We start from the raw sequence: 19,199 nt of genomic DNA on the forward strand, positions 1-19,199 counted from the left end.
TATTCAATTTTATTCACACGGAATATTGCTTATATATCTTATATATATATATATATATATATATATATATAAGAAGATGTCTTTAAGATGTAATGATTTAGAATGCATGTTAAACTGACATCATCTAAACATCTATTTGACATCTGACAGGAGACGTCCTATAGATGTATTGCAGATGAGCAAACACTTAAAAATACGTCTTCCAGATGTAAAAATCTTCTGACGTTTGCCGCTGGCTCAGATGTCTCTAGTAGTTAAACATGAGATATAATTCGTCTCGTGTATTTCTAACGGGCGATCTTTGGTCTCACAAAAGACAAAAAGAGACAGGGCTGTGAATTTTTTTTTTATAGCCTATGTAGGAATATTTTTAAATAAATTATTTTATATATACATTCTCTTCACTGTATGTAGGCTACTTATGATATTATATAATTATAGTATCCATTACTATTTAATTTGCTGTATACTTTTTTTTTTTTTAATTGACTACTACTACATTGCACTGTTGTTGTACTATATCATTACCATAACGGATCCATCAGTTATCTTTGTTTTTGCTCAAATCGAGTCAATCACAGAAAATGCTTTCCACACAATGAGAAAACTTTATTTTATTTAATGTGAAAATAAATTATATCTCAGCATTATTATACTATATATATATATATATATATTCGGAAATTATGATTTACCCAATTATGATTTTGGAAATGGGCTACAGTTATTATAGATACAACAGAAAGAAATGTGTTCCATATTGGCATGAGGAACCATAGACAAAATAAATACATAGACGCCCTATTGGCCACTTAAGAACGTTGCTGCGATACGTCAACGCGTCCGTATATATATATATATATATATATATATATATATATATACAGTATACAGGGGTTTAAGTGGGCCGAAACGGTCCGGGCCTGCGTTCCGGCACCTCAGATAAATTAATAAATGAATAGATTCATTAATCTCAACGAATCTCGTTGGTCCAGATCGTCTATGGTCCAATGGTTCATATAACTCCATCATGTGACCCAATTGAGAAAAAAAAAACTTGGGTGAACCCAGGCTCAGTCGGGGCAGTTCTCTGGCGTTTACGAACTAGAGGCTGGATTTACAGTAACTGTCAGGTAAAATGTATGTGAATGTCTCTAAACAGACTTTAAAAGCGAACCTGTGATAAACGCTGATGGCGTTCACATGCGCATTAAGAATTGATTCTATAGTTATGTGTGTTTGAATATATGTGCGCGCAGGTTTCCCTACAAAACATGAAGTCTGAACAAACTACTAACTCTAAATTTGATACAGAGTTTTGTTTTATTTCATCACTTCAGGGTAGGAAATGCGTTATCTGTAGAGTGGGAAAGGGATCCTCCATTGGGAGAGGCTAGTTGGCACTTCAGCACTGCGTTGTCGTCGTCCTCGGGTCCAGACGAAGGTCCTCGTCAGATCTGGATACGGCCTGGATCCGGCAGGCTGCGGGAAAACCTCGGGATAAACAAAGAAACTCAAATTAGCGTAGATGCCATTCTTCTTATGATGTAACAGTAAAGTGTCCTAATCTATGCAGCCTAACATTGAATTATAGAAGCCTATGCTATAATGTATTATATGCTAGGGCTAAGAGATGTGTCTTTAATCAAGCTTTAAAGGGATACTCCACTTTTTTTGGAAATAGGCTCATTTTACCACTCCCCCAGAGTTGAGCTTTACCGTTTTCGATTCAGCCGATTTTCTGATATTTAGAAAATTATCAGTAACAGTAACCAGACAGTTTCTGGTCTCATTGACTTCCATAGTAGGAAAAATATACTGGTTACTGACATTCTTCTAAATATCATAAAAACGGCTGAATGGATTCAAAAAAGGTAAAACCCAACTGTTTAACTCTGGGGGAGTGGTAAGTGGAGTATCCCTTTAACAATATGTTGTTGGGTGTGAAAGTGCTAAGTCACTAAAGCATTGGTTGTTGATGTCATCCAGAGTCCCCAGCAAAGCAGACGCAAACTCCACCATTGTTCCAATGTGCATGTACTGCCGGTCATGATCCTTCTAAAAAACAACGGGAAACTATCAGTGTACCAATATTGACTACACCCTGAGACAAATCAAGCATGTCAGCACCACAACCTTTACAAAAATATTAGTTTAGAAGAGCTTAACACAGTTGAGCAGTGCCAATAGTTTGGATCTTCTCCACGCCATTAAAGTTTTCAAAGTTTTGGGGAAAAAAATGATTGTAGAATGACCTTTTGCCATTATTCAAAGTAACAGAAATACATGTTTTCACTTACTTTTAATTGGCGGGTCGCATGCCAGTTTTCCAGGTATATATGGGATTCCACTCTCATTTACAGGCCCATTAGCAATCATGAGGGGATCTGCATTGACTATGGTTAAAAATGCATACCATTAATTGAAACTGAACATTATGCAGATGTACAGAGCTCTAGTAACCAGAAAATAATTTGATTTACCCTCAGCATGTCCCTCATGTGTCTCGCTCTGAGCTGCCACTCCGGTCACAGAAGGTGATGAAGGTGATCCGTCCTCTTCCTTTTCAGACTCTCATTTTTCTCACCAACCCAAAAATCCTGATGGGTTTCAGCCACATCGGTGCTGGATGTTGAGGATCGTAACGCTGAGCACTGCGAGATGATAAATGATATCTCGCATAAATGATATCTCGCTGGCCAATGATAAAGGATGTCCGCTTGGTTTCATCTGTGTTTAAAGATAAATGCCCTGGAATTAAAATCTGATCATGACCTTAATCGAACTTCAACTGATTTTTTGATCAAATGTGTGACGGTGTGGATTTTTTACATATTGTAATGAATGACACCAGGTTTCCATTAATCTTTCTGAAAATGATGTAGACTTTATGATGTACAGAGCTCTAATAAACAGAAAACATGAACACATTCTCAACTATTCAGTGGATTTACCCTCAAGCGTGTCTCTCACCTTGACCTCAGCTGCTGCTCTGACCTACTCTTCTTCTGACTGTCGCACTCTCCTTCTCTAAAAGGTTGATGATATACATAAAACATTAAAGAGATTTGACCTTGACCTTTCCTGTTTCACAATAAACTAATATTAGGGCTGTCAAACGATTAATCGCGATTAATCGCATCCAAAATAAAAGTTTGTGTTTACATAATATATGTGGATGCACTGTGTATAATTATTTATAAATACACACACATGCATGTATATTTAAGAAAAAAATATTATTTATATATAAAATATTTAAATATAAATTAAACATAAATCTATATATGGAAAACATAACATGAAGATATTTCTTAAATATATACAAGCGTGTGTGTCTATTAAATATATAAAATAATTATACACAGTGCACCCACATATATTATGTAAACACAAACTTTTATTTTGGATGCGATTAATCGTTTGACAGCCCTACTAAGAACATATCAAACAAATAGACAAAAAAGTGTCTTCCAAAAATTACAATATCATGCAAAAGTTCATTTATTTACATAATTCAACTACCGGTAATATATGATAGACTCATTACATGCAAAGTGTGATATTTCAAGCCTTTATTTGTTATAATTTTAATGATTATGGCTTACAGCCTATGAAAACCCCAAATTAAAAGGTTTTCATATCTGTAAGCCATAATCATCACAATTATAACAAATAAAGGCTTGAAATGTCCCACTTTGCATGTAAGTCTCTATCATATATTAGTTGAATTACATAAATAAATGCACGATATTCTAATTTTCCGAGTTTCACCTATAAATCCAAATTAATTTGTAGCTTATTAGGGTCAGTACCTAAAACCATTTATGGGAAATCATTTCCTCCAAACCCATCCGGTGTCTTGGGTCTCTCGGCAGGAGGCGGCGAATCAGGTCGCAGCATTCTGTGAAGAGACCATAAACTTTACACCTGCTGTCTTTCTATTAAACTGTGAGATTAGACTACGCTATACTGTACGGGAAAAAAAACTTTTATTTCTTTTACTTCTTTTCTTTTACTACTGTTACTTCTTTGTTTCATTTGTTCTATTTTGGTGATTTAAAATTAAAACTGATTATCTTTTTTGTGATGAATACCACTTTACCGTTTGACAAGCGAGGATCAGACCAGGTCTCATCATTAATCTTCTCCATCTCTTCGGATACTGGAAGGTGTCCACACAGCATTCCGAATAAGATCATTCCCAGAGACCACACAGTAGCTGGTTTAGCGTGGTACATGCCCGTTCTGCTGAACTCAGGTGGACAGTACTCGTGTGTGCCTAGAAAGAGATTTGTCTGTTGGTTAAGCTTGAAATCCCATAGCATGTTTTCTCTGGGTGATGATACATGGGCAACTTTTTGAGCAATGTTTCTGGGAAATGTTGAGATACAGGTCCCACGACGATCTAAAGTCTCCAGATAGAAATGTGTTGGCCATTCTCAATGAGAAAGCGCCCATGCAACATCACTCTGCAACAAGCCCCCCCCCCCCCCCCCCCTTCTATGTATCCATTACAGTAAATTAATAATTTAGTTGTTTTTATTCACAGTTATGAGTGTTAAAAGTGAGATCAATCCAAGGCCAAACCAGGCGTGAGGCAATATATTTAGTGAGAACATATAAAAAAAAATTGGGGCTGTCAAACGATTAATCGCGATTAATCGCATCCAAAATAAAAGTTTGTGTTTACATAATACTTTATATGTGGGTGCACTGTGTATAATCATTTTGTATATATATAAATACACACACATGCATGTATATTTAAGAAAAAAATATTATTTATATATAAAATATTTATATTTATACATAATATAAATTATATATAAATCTATATACAGTATTAACATGAAAATATTTCTTAAATATATACTAGCATGTGTGTGTATTAATATATAAAATAATTATACACAGTGCACCCACATCTATTATGTAAACACAAACTTTTATTTTGGGTGCGATTAATCGCGATTAATCGTTTGACAGCCCTAAAAAATTTAACTCTTTTTTTAAACCTTGATTCATAATACATACCACTGAAGACTTCATAGGAGATCACTTGCATGAGTCTCCCGCACCCGAAGTCGATCAGTTTGATCTCAAGTGTTTCTGGGTTGATCAGCAGGTTCTCCAACTTGATGTCGCTGTGGAAAACTCCTCTGGCACAGCACATTTGAGCAGCCATTGTCACCTGCTTCATGATAGTCCGTGCCGTTTCCTCGTTGAAGATGTATTCCTGATGAGCCCAAAAATCAAACCCATCTATGTAGTGTGGGGGACGCTCCAAGACCATGATATATCGGTCAGGCTGGTCCTGCCAGTCCAGCAGATCAATGATCTCTTTAACTTTGGGGCCCGTATTAACAATGGTTAACAGGCCGATCTCTAATGGGACGGGTGTAGCATGATGGGGCTGGAAGAAAGATCATTGTTAGTTGCAGGATTTTAGAATAAAATGTATGTCCAGTTTTGGAAAAATGTGATGTTTTCAAGTTCTAACTTACAATGTTGATGTATTTCATGCCCTCTTTTTTTCTGACAAATTTCACCGCCACCTGATCAACAAAACAAAACATTTAGCCCATTACAATTACAACTGCACCACATAGTGAACATAATATACAATAAAAGGACTTGAAATGGATATAGTGAGACAAAAGAATTTGCTAAATTGCTAAAAGTAAGAAAATGACTATACCTCAAGGCCATCCTCCAAGCGTTTCCCTTCATAAACCGAGCCGAATCCTCCAAAACCAAGCATTTTACCGATTTCAAACCGGCTCAGAATGTCGTCTGTTAAAAGATTAATGGTTATAGTTGACATGAAATGGAAAGCATGGACAGCAGTGAGAGTAATATTTGAGATATGGCAGTAAACTCACCCTCAGTTGTCACGTCCACACTGTGTCCTGGAGCTGGACTGTGGTGGACTGGTCCTGGAGGGGTTTGAACTGGACTGTGGTGGACTGGTGCTGGAGGGGTTTGAACTGGACTGTGGTGGACTGGTCCTGGAGGGGTTTGAACTGGACTGTGGTGGACTGGTGCTGGAGGGGTTTGAACTGGACTGTGGTGGACTGGTCCTGGAGGGGTTTGAACTGGACTGTGGTGGACTGGTGCAGGAGGGGTTTGACCCTGCGGATCTACAGGAGGAACGACTTCAAGTCCACTGGATAGATGTTCCATATGACCGTGATCCTCTAACGTTAGAGCGCAGGCGCCGTCCGGTAGAGAATCTTGACCTAAAGCAGGGAATATCAAACAAAAGCATGTTTCAAATAAATGATGCGTTGGATAAAAAGCGTTAACTCAATATGTAAACAGTCCGTGTGAAATGAATAATAATTACACACTGCATACCCAACTGTACATTGTACAATTGTAACGTTATTTATTTATTTATTTTTTTAACAAAACTTGTTCAAATATTTAAGACTGGGAGAAATAAATAAAAACACAAGTTCAATTTTGACGTAATGCGTGGTGGTGTGGATGGATTTGTAATGGTCATTTAATTTACCCTCAGCACTTCTCTCATTTCTCTGGTCTGAGCTGCCGGAGTCACGATGATGAAGAGACGGCAGCTTCTCAAAACTATCCGTCCTCGTCCTCTTTCTCAACGGCGCCTCATTTTCCTCCAATGGTTGATGCTTTTCAGCCGCGTCGGTGCTGGATGTTGAGGGTGTGCTCCTATGGGCGTCGCACACCTCAGCGGGGGACTTTCTCTTCAGAGACATGATAACAGTTGTCCACTTCGGTAACTTTATCAAATAAACTGCAGAATAAACAACGAGAAGACCGACGGTTTGTGGTTTCACACGGACGACACTGTTTAGTTGAAACTGCGCACAAAACGGTCAAACTCTCTGTGACGTCAAAGATTCCACTCGCCCAGATGCCCTTTTCGAATTCGAATGCGCGTGAGACTGAGGCTGAACTCTTGTCATTGCTCACAGCAGGGAAAAGTATTGTTTTCTATAATGTTTAAACATCTAACCTTATCCTTTCACTTCATAATAAAATAAAATAGATTTCTAGTATTATTTAATAACAATATTTTAAATTTAAGGTCAGAGTAATTGGGTTTGACAGGATTAATTAGAGAACAACTATTCAAAATTGAGTTAACCCTTTAACTGACTTCTCAACCAAACACATTTTGAGTCACTATATTTTACTGAGAGGAGTACCTAACTTTACTCAAACTGATTGATCCATCTCTATCATCTGGTTGAGGTATATTATACCCATAAAATCCACTAGATGTCACAGTGTCAAATTCAACAGTCACAATACTTCTTCTAACAAATAAATCACCCCAGCCATGTGAACTGTTTTTGGTGAAATTTTGCAAGCTAAGCATTTTTTTTTTTTACATGTTACACTGTAAGAGCCTTAACTTTACAAAATGATGTTACTTGGTAGTATGAAAAAACGTATATTTTTAATATTTTTTCAAAAACATGCTCCATTACAATGCACTATTAAAACTTGTTTGTAATTCAGGTTTTGGAATAAAGACCTAAGTGTGGTCTTGTTTTAAAGAAAACACTCAGCAGATTATTGCTGAAGTAAAAACACTTCAAAAAATAAAAGTATGAAAAAGTTATTGAAGTTTTAAATTTACATTAAATCAAATATACTGTACTAAATATTTTTTCTTTTATATAAAATATATATTTTACAAAATATTTTTTCCTATAAAATCAAAGCCATATATCTAACCAAGTTGTGTTCCAAATTTGAAGTTAATATCACAAAAATTGAAGTTCTCATGAGATTTTGTTTACTCCGGTCTAAACAGCGTTGCGACATCCATTGAGAAGCGTTTCAATCGGACACTCCTCTCTGTTACAAACCACAAATCTCTCAAGGATTTTAACTAGTTTTAAATCGGATGAAACAGCCTTAACATTCCCAACACTACTGATGAGGTAAATAGAACATGAACAAAGTTAGAATACTATAAATGCCATAATCACCACCACCCTTACAAACATTTACCATTAATGTAATAATTTACCATGATTTGGGCAGAAATGTGGAATATTTATATTGAATATGTTATAGTCATTTATTTTGCATTAGATTTTTTTGAGGGGTAGAGGAATATAGGCTAGCCTATAATTCATTCTGTGCATAATTGTTTGTTTAGGCATTTTTTATACAGTGAGCCACAAGTCTCATTGTCAGGATATTTAAATTTAAGCCTATAATAATTATTAATAAAATAATTCTTACCAATGATATTGTATAATTTAATATATTTGTATATAGCTGTAAAAAAGTTATTTATTATGGTCTGCATACTGTTGGGAACCACATTTCCTAGTAAATGCAAAACCTTTTTTTTTTTTTACTTTAGCTTACTTATTGATATGTGATGTGTCAATAAATAAGCTAAACCCACCGGCCCAACTTAACTTTTTGATTTAATAATGCGGCCCTCGAATAAAGCTAATTGAATAGCCCTGGGCTAGGCTATTAAAACGTACTGTTATGTTTAAGTGACTAACGTCAAAGAGTATAGAAGAACAAGAGGCGAAACTCTGATGCTTTTTTGGTAACAGCCATAGCGCTTCGGTAGTTTTTTTTTTTTTTTTTTTTTTTTTTTTTTTGCATTAGTGAGTATTTCCGTTTTATGCAACTTTACACCTTTACCACTATTATTAGTTACCAACTCCACTTGGCCTGAAATATATTTTGTATGTTTTAATGATCTTATAGAACATGATGCATTGCTGTGTCTGTTATCCTATAACTTTAACGTTAGTGCTTTTTGTTGTTTTTTTTAGTCTTGCTTTAACGGTCATTAATATAAGATAATACTGCAAAAAACTATACTATTATTTTTAAAGAGATTACTATTATTTGCTGAATTTATTTATTTCATTGATAACTTATTTTTGTATACCATGTGTATCTCTTGGAAATGGTATTTTAACTTTATGAACTGATATTACTTTATTCTTACCTGTCACACTTAATGTGGAGAGTAATAATTAAATCCTTGAACTTCCCTGTCTCAAGTTATGTGGGGGGAAAAATTCTGGTTCAGTAGCAACTTCTTTTAAACTGCTATAACGTTAACTGTTGTGAGTTAAAATAATCACCTAATTATTTCAACCTAAAAATGACCTCTGCGCTGGACTAAATGTATATTATATGACTGCCGAGTCGCTTTCACCCCGAAATGGCGGAAGCGTAGGGCTGCTTCTATGCTGCTGCTGGGCGCTGGTGTTGCAATGGAACGTTCTATTGGCTTTCACTTCTTGTCAATGTTCTTTGCTAACGTACATAGAACGTGATGTTCTCGCGCATGCGTCGTGAAAATCTCTTGAACTCTCGTCTCAGGTCCAGAAGATTTATTTTTGTTTTTGATTTTTCCACACAAAAAGTATTCTCGTCGCTTGCTAAACTTATACATGAGCCACTGTCACATGGAATATTTAAACATTTTCTTCAATGACTTTCTGGGCCGTCAAGTTTTGATCCCTTCGGCAGCCTATGTAGCAGTGATCCACCTCTCAGATTTAATCAAAAATATCTTCATTTGTGTTCTGAAGACGAACGAAGGTCTTACGGGGTTGGTACAGCATACGGGTGAGTAATTAATGACTTAATGTTCATTTATTCTTCACCTTAATTCTTCATTCATCTGATGTTTATATTTGTATTTTCTTCTTCACCTGTTTTTGTCTGACCCATGTTGATCCAATGAGCATTTTACTGTCAACTGTTGCATTAGTATTGGATCCTTCTCATGGGCATTTAATCATTTTAAGAGTTAAATCTCTTTTTTGGCTTATTTTATCTGTAAACGAAACCGTGCCTAATAATTCTAATCTGCACACATGAATACAAGGCGTTTTTCATTCGCCTCAATGCACAATTACATATCACTTCTAAATGATTAAGTACGTAGTTCTTATTAAGATTAATGTGGTTTTGAATTGGTAAAATGTGCCTCGAAAAAAAAATAGGATCCGAAAATCGACGTTCCTAATAACTCTGTTACTGTACGTGAATGTATATTGTAATGACCTGGCAGTCAGCGCTAGCAGCTGGGTGCATTATGGGTAATTGTTTATTGAGAGTTGATTTATGTGTTATTACAGCAAGATCTTTAAGTTGTTGTTATAGTAAAGTTATGTGTGTAATGTTCAAGTTGATCAGATGTTCTTGGTTCATTTACTGCCTAATGTAAAAATGTGTCCCTCACCGTTGTTGAGAGAGATGTGTAAGGCAATAGGGCCCTGCCTGAGTAGTTCTTTCTTTGTTCTGCATTAAAAGTGGAAAAACGGTGTTACTGCCTCCTGTTGGTTGATGTGTAAACACTCTGGGTCGTGCGGTGTATGGGACATGAGTGTTCTTATCTCATTTTAGGATTTAGCTTAGTAAAAGTGTTATTAGCCTAATTTAGCTCCGGTTAGACTCACGTTTTATTTGGATAGCTACCAGTTATTACAGTGGTGTCAGAAGTGGGATTTTAAAAGTCGTTTAAAAGACGGCGTTATGGAGCAAAGCATAGGCGAATTAGAGCGTGCCATCCATGAGAACAGCATCATGCTAGAGCGTCTGACGAGCAAGACGCCGAGGAGGAGCAGGGCTCCGCACCAGCCTGACGGCGCCAGCATTCACCGAGCCATGTACCACTCTCCTGGTCCCCGACAGAACGAACTTCCAGTCGTCTCACCAACACTCCAAATTAGTGGCCAGCCCGGCGCCCTCACACGTTCGCCCGCTAAGCTACCACGATATAGCGGGTTGACACCCCTGGAACCCTACCTGGCACAAGTGGACCTGGCCGCCCTCCACGATGGATGGAGCTGTGAGGAGACGGCGATTCATTTGGCCCTCGCCTTGGAGGGTCCCGCACTCCAGGTCCTTATCGATCTGTCTCCTGAGGAGCGGCGTGATCTCCAGGCCCTCACTGCTGCTCTCAACCGCCGCTTCGGGCAGAGAACCTCCGCTGAACAGAGCAGGGAGGAACTAGCTAACCGACGTCGATGTGAAGGAGAGAGTGTGGGCGCTTTCGCAGCTGACATCCGGGTTTACACCCGAAAGGGCTACCCTACCTTCCAGGCCGCAGCGAGGGAAGAGCTGAGCCTCCACGCTTTCCTGCGGGGTCTTACACCCGAGCGGCTCCGCCAACATGTCCGCCTACTGTCACCCCGAAATCTCAGTGAGGCGCTGAGAGAGGCTGAGAGAGCTGAGGAGGTGCTACAGGCTCGGCCGGCGACAGGTCGATCTTCACTCCAGCATCATCTGACGAGAGCCGTCGAACGGGAGGTGGACGTGGCCCGATCCGAGGAGGAGGTCAGCCGAGTTCAACCAGCGGAGACCCCACGACGGAGGACGAGGCTAGACCACTGCTACCGCTGTGGAGAACCGGGGCATTTCGCCAGGGACTGCCCTGCTCCGAGCCCCCGGCCCCGGGCAATGTCACCCCCGGGAAACGACCTCGGAGTGAGGCAGTGAGGGGACCCTCACCCCGTTCTTCAGTACCCCTCCACAATGACTGCCCTACTGTGGGACGCTGCGGGTCTGCCAGAGGACTGTACCTGGACTGTGTTGTTGACGGGCAGCCCTGCAGCGCCCTGGTGGATACGGGGTCCACCATTTGCTTGCTGCGCAAAGGACTGTTGTCTGGAACGGCCGGTCCTCTTCCGGAGGACTGGACCCCCACCAGTACCGAACTGCTCACCGTCACAGGTGAAAGGACAGTAATGCCTGGAAAGAAGCTGTTGTCGGTGGTGGTGGGGATGAGCCAGACGAACCATGAGTTCTGGCTCGCTGATATCAGAGATGAGTGCATTATTGGCTTGGACTTGTTATCCCACTGGGGAGCACGTGTTGACGTGCCGGGGGCCGCCCTATGCCTAGATAATGAGACTGTGCCGCTCCGATTGGGCCGGAGCCATCATGGAAAAGCTCCGACTCCCAAACGCCACACAAGAGCTGCAGAGACTCAGGGGGAAACCAGGGGGGGTATTGGAGCCCAGACCAATACATCTCCACCACTAACACCGCACGCTCAATCCGCCCCCCCATCACCTGAAACTGTTGTTGCTGTTGAGGAGTTGGGGCGGCGAAGCAGTGAGCATCTGAGCACACCGCAGCAGGAGCAGTTGCAACGCCTGTTGGGAGAGTTTATGGACATTTTTGCAGCCCGTGAGGAGGACTGTACCAGAACAGCTCTGGTGCAGCATCACATTGACACTGGCCCTGCTGCTCCCATTCGCTTGCGCCCCCATAGACTGCCTCTCGCCAAGCGCCAGGCTGCTGAAGAAATGATCCGAGAAATGGCAGCTAACGGCATTATTGAGCCCTCAGACAGTCCCTGGGCTGCACCTATGGTCATGGTGCGGAAGAAAACTGGGGCGTGGCGCCCTTGTGTGGACTTTCGGCGACTAAATGCGGTCACCCGCAAGGACTCATACCCACTGCCGCGCATTGATGATGCATTGGATTATGTAGCTGGATCCTGTTGGTTTAGTTCTTTGGACTTGCGCAGTGGGTATTGGCAAGTTGAGCTGGCGGCGGAAGCCCGGCCCAAAACTGCATTTACGATAGGGCAAGGACTGTGGCAGTTTAAAGTGATGCCCTTTGGACTGTGTAATGCCCCAGCCACCTTTGAAAGGCTGATGGAGCGGGTCCTTAAAGACATTCCCCGCACCCGCTGTGTGGTTTACTTGGACGATCTGTTGGTCCATGCCAGAGACTTTGACCAGGCTGTCCACAACTTACGGGAGGTCCTGACAGCCATCCGTAGTGCTGGTTTGCGGTTGAACCCAGCCAAGTGCAACTTGCTCACCCGCCAGACGCAATTCCTGGGACACGTGGTCAGTGAGAGCGGGGTGGCTACCGACCCAACAAAGGTGGCCGCGGTGAGGGACTGGCCCCCACCAACCAACATCACTGAGCTGCGGAGCTTTCTGGGCCTGGCTTCCTATTACAGGAGGTTCGTCAGAGACTTTGCTACCATTGCCAGCCCCTTACATCAGCTGACAAACAAGGGCCGGCGTTTTGGGTGGTCTGAGGATTGTGCTGTGGCCTTTCGACAGTTAAAAGCGGCTCTCATCGACGCTCCTGTCCTAGCCTACCCTGATCCTAACCAACCGTTCCTTGTGGACACTGATGCCAGTAACGTGGGGGTCGGAGCCGTACTATCCCAGAGGGGGGAGAATGGAGAGCGAGTGGTTGCTTACTATAGTTGCAGCCTCAGTCGGCCAGAAAGAAATTATTGCGTCACCCGACGGGAGTTGCTAGCGGTGGTCCTGGCCGTCCGCCACTTCAGGCCCTACCTCCTGGGCACCAGGTTCACACTGAGGACAGACCACGCTAGCCTCACTTGGATGCTAAATTTCCGCCAGCCGGAGGGTCAGGTGGCAAGGGTGGCTCGAGATTCTTCAAGAGTACGACTTTGAGGTTCAACACCGACCGGGGCGGCAGCATGCTAACGCTGACGCCCTCTCCAGACGTCCATGCTTTGCTGACGAATGTCGATACTGCAGTCGCCAGGAAGAACGATGTCTGGAGCCATCGTCAGCAGCAGTAAGGCCGGGTGACACCCGTGGAGATGGGGAGCCGTTCACCACCGAGCAGCTGAGGCAACAACAGGCGAATGATCAGGTACTGATGAAGGTCAGGGGTTGGTTAGAGGCCCAAACATGTCCAGACTGGCCAGCTGTGTCCTCCCAGGGGCCCGAGATCAAGACGCTTCATTCTCAGTGGGGCAGCCTGGAGCTCCACGATGGCGTGATCTATAGGCGGTGGCAGGCGCCGGGTGGGGGGATCGACCGGTTGCAACTCCTGGTTCCCCACGCTCTGCGGCCGGAGGTCCTCCGTTGGGTTCATGGGGCAGCGGGAGCCGGCCATTTCGGAAACTCTAAGACAGTGCGGCGGCTGCGGCAGCGTTTCTACTGGCCGGGATGTCGGCAGGATACAGAGATGTATGTTCATTGCTGCGATATTTGCACGGCACAGAAGGGACCCAGTCAACGCTCTCATGCGCCATTACAACAGTACCTAGTCGGGGCACCTATGGAGAGGATTGGTGTGGACATCTTGGGTCCATTTCCCATCACAGATGCTGGTAACCGTTTTGTCCTGGTCGCTATGGACTATTTTACGAAATGGCCAGAGGCATATGCAGTGCCAGATCAGAGTGCTTCCACTACGGCGCAGCGACTAGTGGACGAGATGTTTGCCCGGTTTGGGGTGCCGGATGAACTTCACAGTGACCAGGGGCGTAACTTTGAGAGCCGGTTGTTCAGTGAGGTGTGCCAGCGATTGGGGGTGAAGAAGACAAGAACCACTCCCCTCCACCCGCAAAGCGATGGACTTGTTGAGCGGTTTAACCGCACCCTGGCCACCCAACTTGCCATCTTGACCAGTCAGCACCAGAGAGACTGGGATCAGCATCTGCCTCTGGTACTGTGGGCATATAGGACAGCTGTGCAGGAGTCGAGTCAGTGCACACCGGCGGGACTGATGTTTGGGAGGGAGCTCCGCACGCCAGTGGACTTGGTGTTCGGGTCACCCCCCGAGCCAGAGATTACTGGCGGGCCAGAATTGGATTACTTCAGGAAATTGAAGGAACGTCTGAGCACGGTCCATCAAATGGCCAGGGAGGCTCTGAGGGACGCTGGAGCCCGCCAGAAACGGGCATACGATGCCCGGGCCCACGGGCCTACGATTGGGCCCGGGGACAAAGTGTGGGTGTTCTGCCCCCAGAGGAAGCGGGGGTTGTCACCCAAACTGACTCATCATTGGCAGGGACCTGGGGAGGTTTTGGACAAAATTTCCGAGGTGGTCTTCCGGGTCCGAATGCCTGGACGGGGTAGACGGGTGGTACTTCATAAGGACCGATTGGCTCCATACCACCCTCTGGCCCCAGAGCAAAAGATTGATGAAGGCCACAGTCACTCCCCAAAATCCCCTCCCAGCGCCGAAACGGACAATGATGGACTCAAGGCTGAGCCTGGCGTTTCACAGGGGAGGTTGAAGCGTGTTCGACGCCGGCCGGGACATTTGTTAGATTTTGTTGTGGGAGATTAGGGTTGTGGGGACACTAACCCTCTTGGGTGGGGGTTATTGTAATGACCTGGCAGTCAGCGCTAGCAGCTGGGTGCATTATGGGTAATTGTTTATTGAGAGTTGATTTATGTGTTATTACAGCAAGATCTTTAAGTTGTTGTTATAGTAAAGTTATGTGTGTAATGTTCAAGTTGATCAGATGTTCTTGGTTCATTTACTGCCTAATGTAAAAATGTGTCCCTCACCGTTGTTGAGAGAGATGTGTAAGGCAATAGGGCCCTGCCTGAGTAGTTCTTTCTTTGTTCTGCATTAAAAGTGGAAAAACGGTGTTACTGCCTCCTGTTGGTTGATGTGTAAACACTCTGGGTCGTGCGGTGTATGGGACATGAGTGTTCTTATCTCATTTTAGGATTTAGCTTAGTAAAAGTGTTATTAGCCTAATTTAGCTCCGGTTAGACTCACGTTTTATTTGGATAGCTACCAGTTATTACAATATAGTTCAGGCGGGTTGTTTTATGTGATTGAATTCATGTAAAAGACCTGCGCTTCCGTTAATAGGGGTTCATTTGTGTTCTGGAAGATGACATTTTCTGGTAATGTTGACAATGTTAGAGTAAGAGGAAGATCCACTTATGACAATAGGTGATGTAGTTGCTAGCAAAGATGAGGGAAACAGTCTTTTAGCCTACATATAGTTTGTAATTAGTGAATATTTTGGACATATACAGTACAGGCTACACAAAACAGATTTGAATATGAAGAATATCGGGAGCAGTCTTCCTGAAGAACATCACCACATCCTCTACTGTTCCTTCCAAGACTTCAAACAAAGTTTATTCAAAAATGGAGGTTTTTAGAATTAAATGCATGTTTAATTTCTTAGGCTATATACGTTCAGACTGTCAGTCCAAATTTGATTTTTGTGCATATCGTATTGAAATCCGATCAGATTTAGCAAGTGTGAATGGCAAAAGAATCATATGAAATGCTATTTTTACTAATCCGTTTCGAGCTACATTCATATGTGGTTTCAAATCCTATTCAAATCTCATTTCAAATCCTATGTATATATAAGACACTTAGACACATAATCCAGCGTGTATATTAAGATTTTAAGAAATGAGCCAATCAGCTGGCAGCATGAAGTACAGAGACCTGTAGGCTACAATGTGGTCTCTAAAGGAAGATGGCTGTCTATTTTTAGTCCATATTTAGTAAGGTGACACATGTTCTTTTTCTGTGTGCAGTGTTAAATCCATTTCATTCCTGTTCAGAACAAAGGAACAACTACAGCTCTTAAAACACTCCTAATCAAACATGATGCCTATTTTATTCCATAAATAATAATATTGCAGCAACATTGCAAGACATTTTTATTTCTGTATTTCTGTTCATGTTACTGTGCATCCAAGAAAATTGTCACAGTTTTTATTTTTCAAATGCTCATTTATTTTTTTAAAGCATTATTGGACAATCGTATTGCGGCCGTACATGTTCTATTTGCTCAGCATCATTTATCAATACAATTAAGCAGGAAGAGCAAGATTAACGTGTCATGCCATGATGTTCAGTTATCAAGCGTGTGCAACGTCAAATAGGACAAAAGAAACATGGAGAAAACAATCTTAAAAGATTTCAAAAGTTCCCATTTTAATCGCCTAACCTGTCCCACAGTCACTGATGTGTAGAATGACTCTATTTAGATCAGTCCATACAGCAGATGATATGCACAATATGACTTTGCTCTGTTCAGAGATAGAATGATTGACAGCTTGTTTTAACACTTTAACACATTTTAAATGTAAACTCAATGGTAAAGAATGTAAAATTTGGCAATTAGATATAAAGACAGAAAATGTACCAATATACAGAACTTCAAGTTAAATGGAAGAACAAACTTCCACAGAGTAAACAAGAGCCTTAAATGTGTTTAAAAAAGAAAGGGACTGCAAAGAAAGAGAATAATGTGTAGCTCTTGACTGGTTATCCTCATGTTGATGCCATGTTATTGCTCTGACATCTGAAGCATATTAATAAAAAATACTGACTCGGCTTTAAACACTGAACACTGGCGTTCTTTATAAACATGCATTTAGAAGTAAAACCAACTAGTATTTTAAGCTTATTAAGCCAATTTGTACAGTTGCTAAAAGAAGATCTTGGATGTACTTGGAAGTTATTGCTTTACATTATTAAAGATGAAATGCTGCCAATGATCTAATTAGAATTTATACTAATGATGAAGTGAAAAAAACAAAACAAATGAAATCATGAAAACTATCAATTAAAAAATATGTCCAAGTCAATACAAATTATGCTTATACCACCCAATACCAACTGACTGTTCTCCAATACTGTACTGAATAATCTGGGTGATGTCATCACTGAGATATGTCATAATAGTAATGCCGCAATCTGGGCTCAACTACAGAGAATCCAGGTCTCTCGTCTGACCTACAGAAACAGAGGAATGAAACATTATTATTGATCAATGGATTGCCAAATAAACATTTCCCATCCATCCATCCATCCATTCCGTCCATCCACCCATGCATGCATCCATCCATCCATCCATCCATCCATCCATCCACCCACCCACCCACCCACCCATCCATGCATCCATCCACCCATCCATCCATCCATCCACCCATGCATGAATCCGTCTATCCATCATCTATCCGTCCACCTACCCATTCATCCATCCACCCATCCACCCACTCATCCATCCATCCATCTGTCCATGCATGCATGCATCTATCATCCATCCATCCATCCATCCATCAACCCACCCATGTATCCATCCATCCATCCCTTCATCCATCCACCAATCCATCCACTCATCCATGTATCCATCCACCCATCCATGCATCCATCCACCCACCCATCCATCCATCCACTCATCCATCCATGCATGAATGCATCCATCCATCCATCTATCCACCCACCCATGTATCCATCCATCTATCTATCTATCCATCCATCTGCCCACCCATGCATCCATCCATCCACCAATCCATCAACCCATCCATGCATCCATGCATGCATGCTTCCATCCATCTATCCACCCATGTATCCATCTATCTATCCGTCTATCCATCCATCTGCCCACCCATGTATCCATCAATCCATCCATCCATCCACAAATCCATTCATTCATCCATCCACCCATGTATCCTTCCACCCATCCATCAACCCATCCATGCATCTATCCATCCATCCATCCATCCATCCATCCATCCATCCATCCGTCCATCCACCCATCTATGCATTCATCCATGCATCCATTCACCCAGCCATGTATCCATCCATCCATTCTTCCATTCATCCATCCACCAATTCATCTATACATTCATGAATTCATCCATCCACCCACTTATCCACTCATCCATGTAACCCTCCACCCATACATGCATCCATCCACTCATCCATGTAACCCTCCACCCATCCATGCATCCATCCACGCATCCACTCACCCACGTATCCATCCATCCATCCATCCACCCACCCACCCGCCCATGCATCCATCCATCCACTCACCCATGTATCCATCCACGCATCCACCCACCCACTTATCCACCCATCCATCCACCCACCCACCCGCCCATGCATCCATCCACTCACCCATGTATCCATCCACGCATCCAGCCACCCATGTATCCATCCATCCATACATCAATGCATCCATTCATCCACCCACCCACTCATGTATCCATCCACCAGCCCACCCGCCCACACATGCATCCATCCATCCACTCACCCACCCACGCATCCATCACCCACCCATGTATCCACCTATCCATCCACCCACCCATGTTATCCATTCACCCATCCATTCAGCCACCCATCCATCCACCCATGCATCCATCCATTTGTGGTAATAACCATTAGAATGTACATTATTCCTTTCATTTGTAGTTTTTCTGCTTTAATTTAGCATCTGCAGGATTTTATAAAAAAGGAAATAAAGCATATGCTAATTAAAAGCATATCAACAGTTATCCAATAGTTAAAATAGTAAAATAGTTATAGTTAACTAATAGTTAAAACTCCAGTGTTTTGGTACAGTAGCTGAATCTTGATCATTATGAAATTTTAAATAGCTATTCTACAGTATGACTCTAAAACCTGAACACACTCTCTAATATAATTAATTTAAT

General features: G+C 42.1%; 2 protein-coding genes across 6 annotated transcripts in view; both read right to left on the reverse strand.

Annotated features, from left to right (window-relative positions):
* Window positions 1-1,094: 1,094 nt before the first annotated feature.
* Window positions 1,095-6,250, reverse strand: LOC120482050 (serine/threonine-protein kinase pim-2-like). 2 transcript variants are annotated; one of them, XM_089126408.1, is made up of 10 exons: window positions 5,886-6,250; window positions 5,702-5,796; window positions 5,508-5,558; window positions 5,038-5,416; window positions 4,106-4,282; window positions 3,816-3,904; window positions 2,974-3,030; window positions 2,484-2,654; window positions 2,301-2,396; window positions 1,095-2,058 (listed from the first exon to the last, which is right to left on the reverse strand). In XM_089126408.1, exons 1-6 carry the CDS (start codon window positions 6,184-6,186, stop codon window positions 3,816-3,818), a joined length of 1,092 nt encoding a protein of 363 aa, XP_088982534.1. In that variant the 5' UTR covers window positions 6,187-6,250; the 3' UTR covers window positions 1,095-2,058; window positions 2,301-2,396; window positions 2,484-2,654; window positions 2,974-3,030. The 2 variants fall into 2 exon arrangements, with proteins under 2 accessions (XP_088982534.1, XP_039531938.2); XM_039676004.2 differs by having other exon boundaries at window positions 2,484-2,730.
* Window positions 6,251-16,467: 10,217 nt separating this feature from the next.
* syk (spleen tyrosine kinase) overlaps window positions 16,468-19,199 on the reverse strand; it is a 45,594-nt gene continuing 42,862 nt past the window's right edge. For all 4 annotated transcript variants that reach the window (XM_089126547.1, XM_089126546.1, XM_039676014.2 and 1 more), the window contains one exon: window positions 16,468-17,496. In XM_089126547.1, coding sequence (XP_088982673.1) covers window positions 17,424-17,496 — 73 coding nt within the window. In that variant the 3' untranslated portion in view covers window positions 16,468-17,423. The remainder of the gene's footprint in view (window positions 17,497-19,199) is intronic.

Source organism: Pimephales promelas, chromosome 23 (genome assembly GCF_988280905.1).
Source record: "Pimephales promelas chromosome 23, fPimPro1.hap1.1, whole genome shotgun sequence".
Lineage (NCBI taxonomy): Eukaryota > Metazoa > Chordata > Actinopteri > Cypriniformes > Leuciscidae > Pimephales > Pimephales promelas.

Excerpts from the sequence above, each read along its gene's own strand:
- LOC120482050 (XM_089126408.1), bottom strand. The coding sequence starts at position 6,186 with ATGGAACATCTATCCAGTGGACTTGAAGTCGTTCCTCCTGTAGATCCG. Across the intron at positions 5,559-5,701 it reads GCTTGGAGGATGGCCTTGAG|GTGGCGGTGAAATTTGTCAG; the intron begins GTATAGTCATTT and ends TTTGTTGATCAG. Across the intron at positions 4,283-5,037 it reads CTCCTATGAAGTCTTCAGTG|GCACACACGAGTACTGTCCA; the intron begins GTATGTATTATG and ends ATCTCTTTCTAG.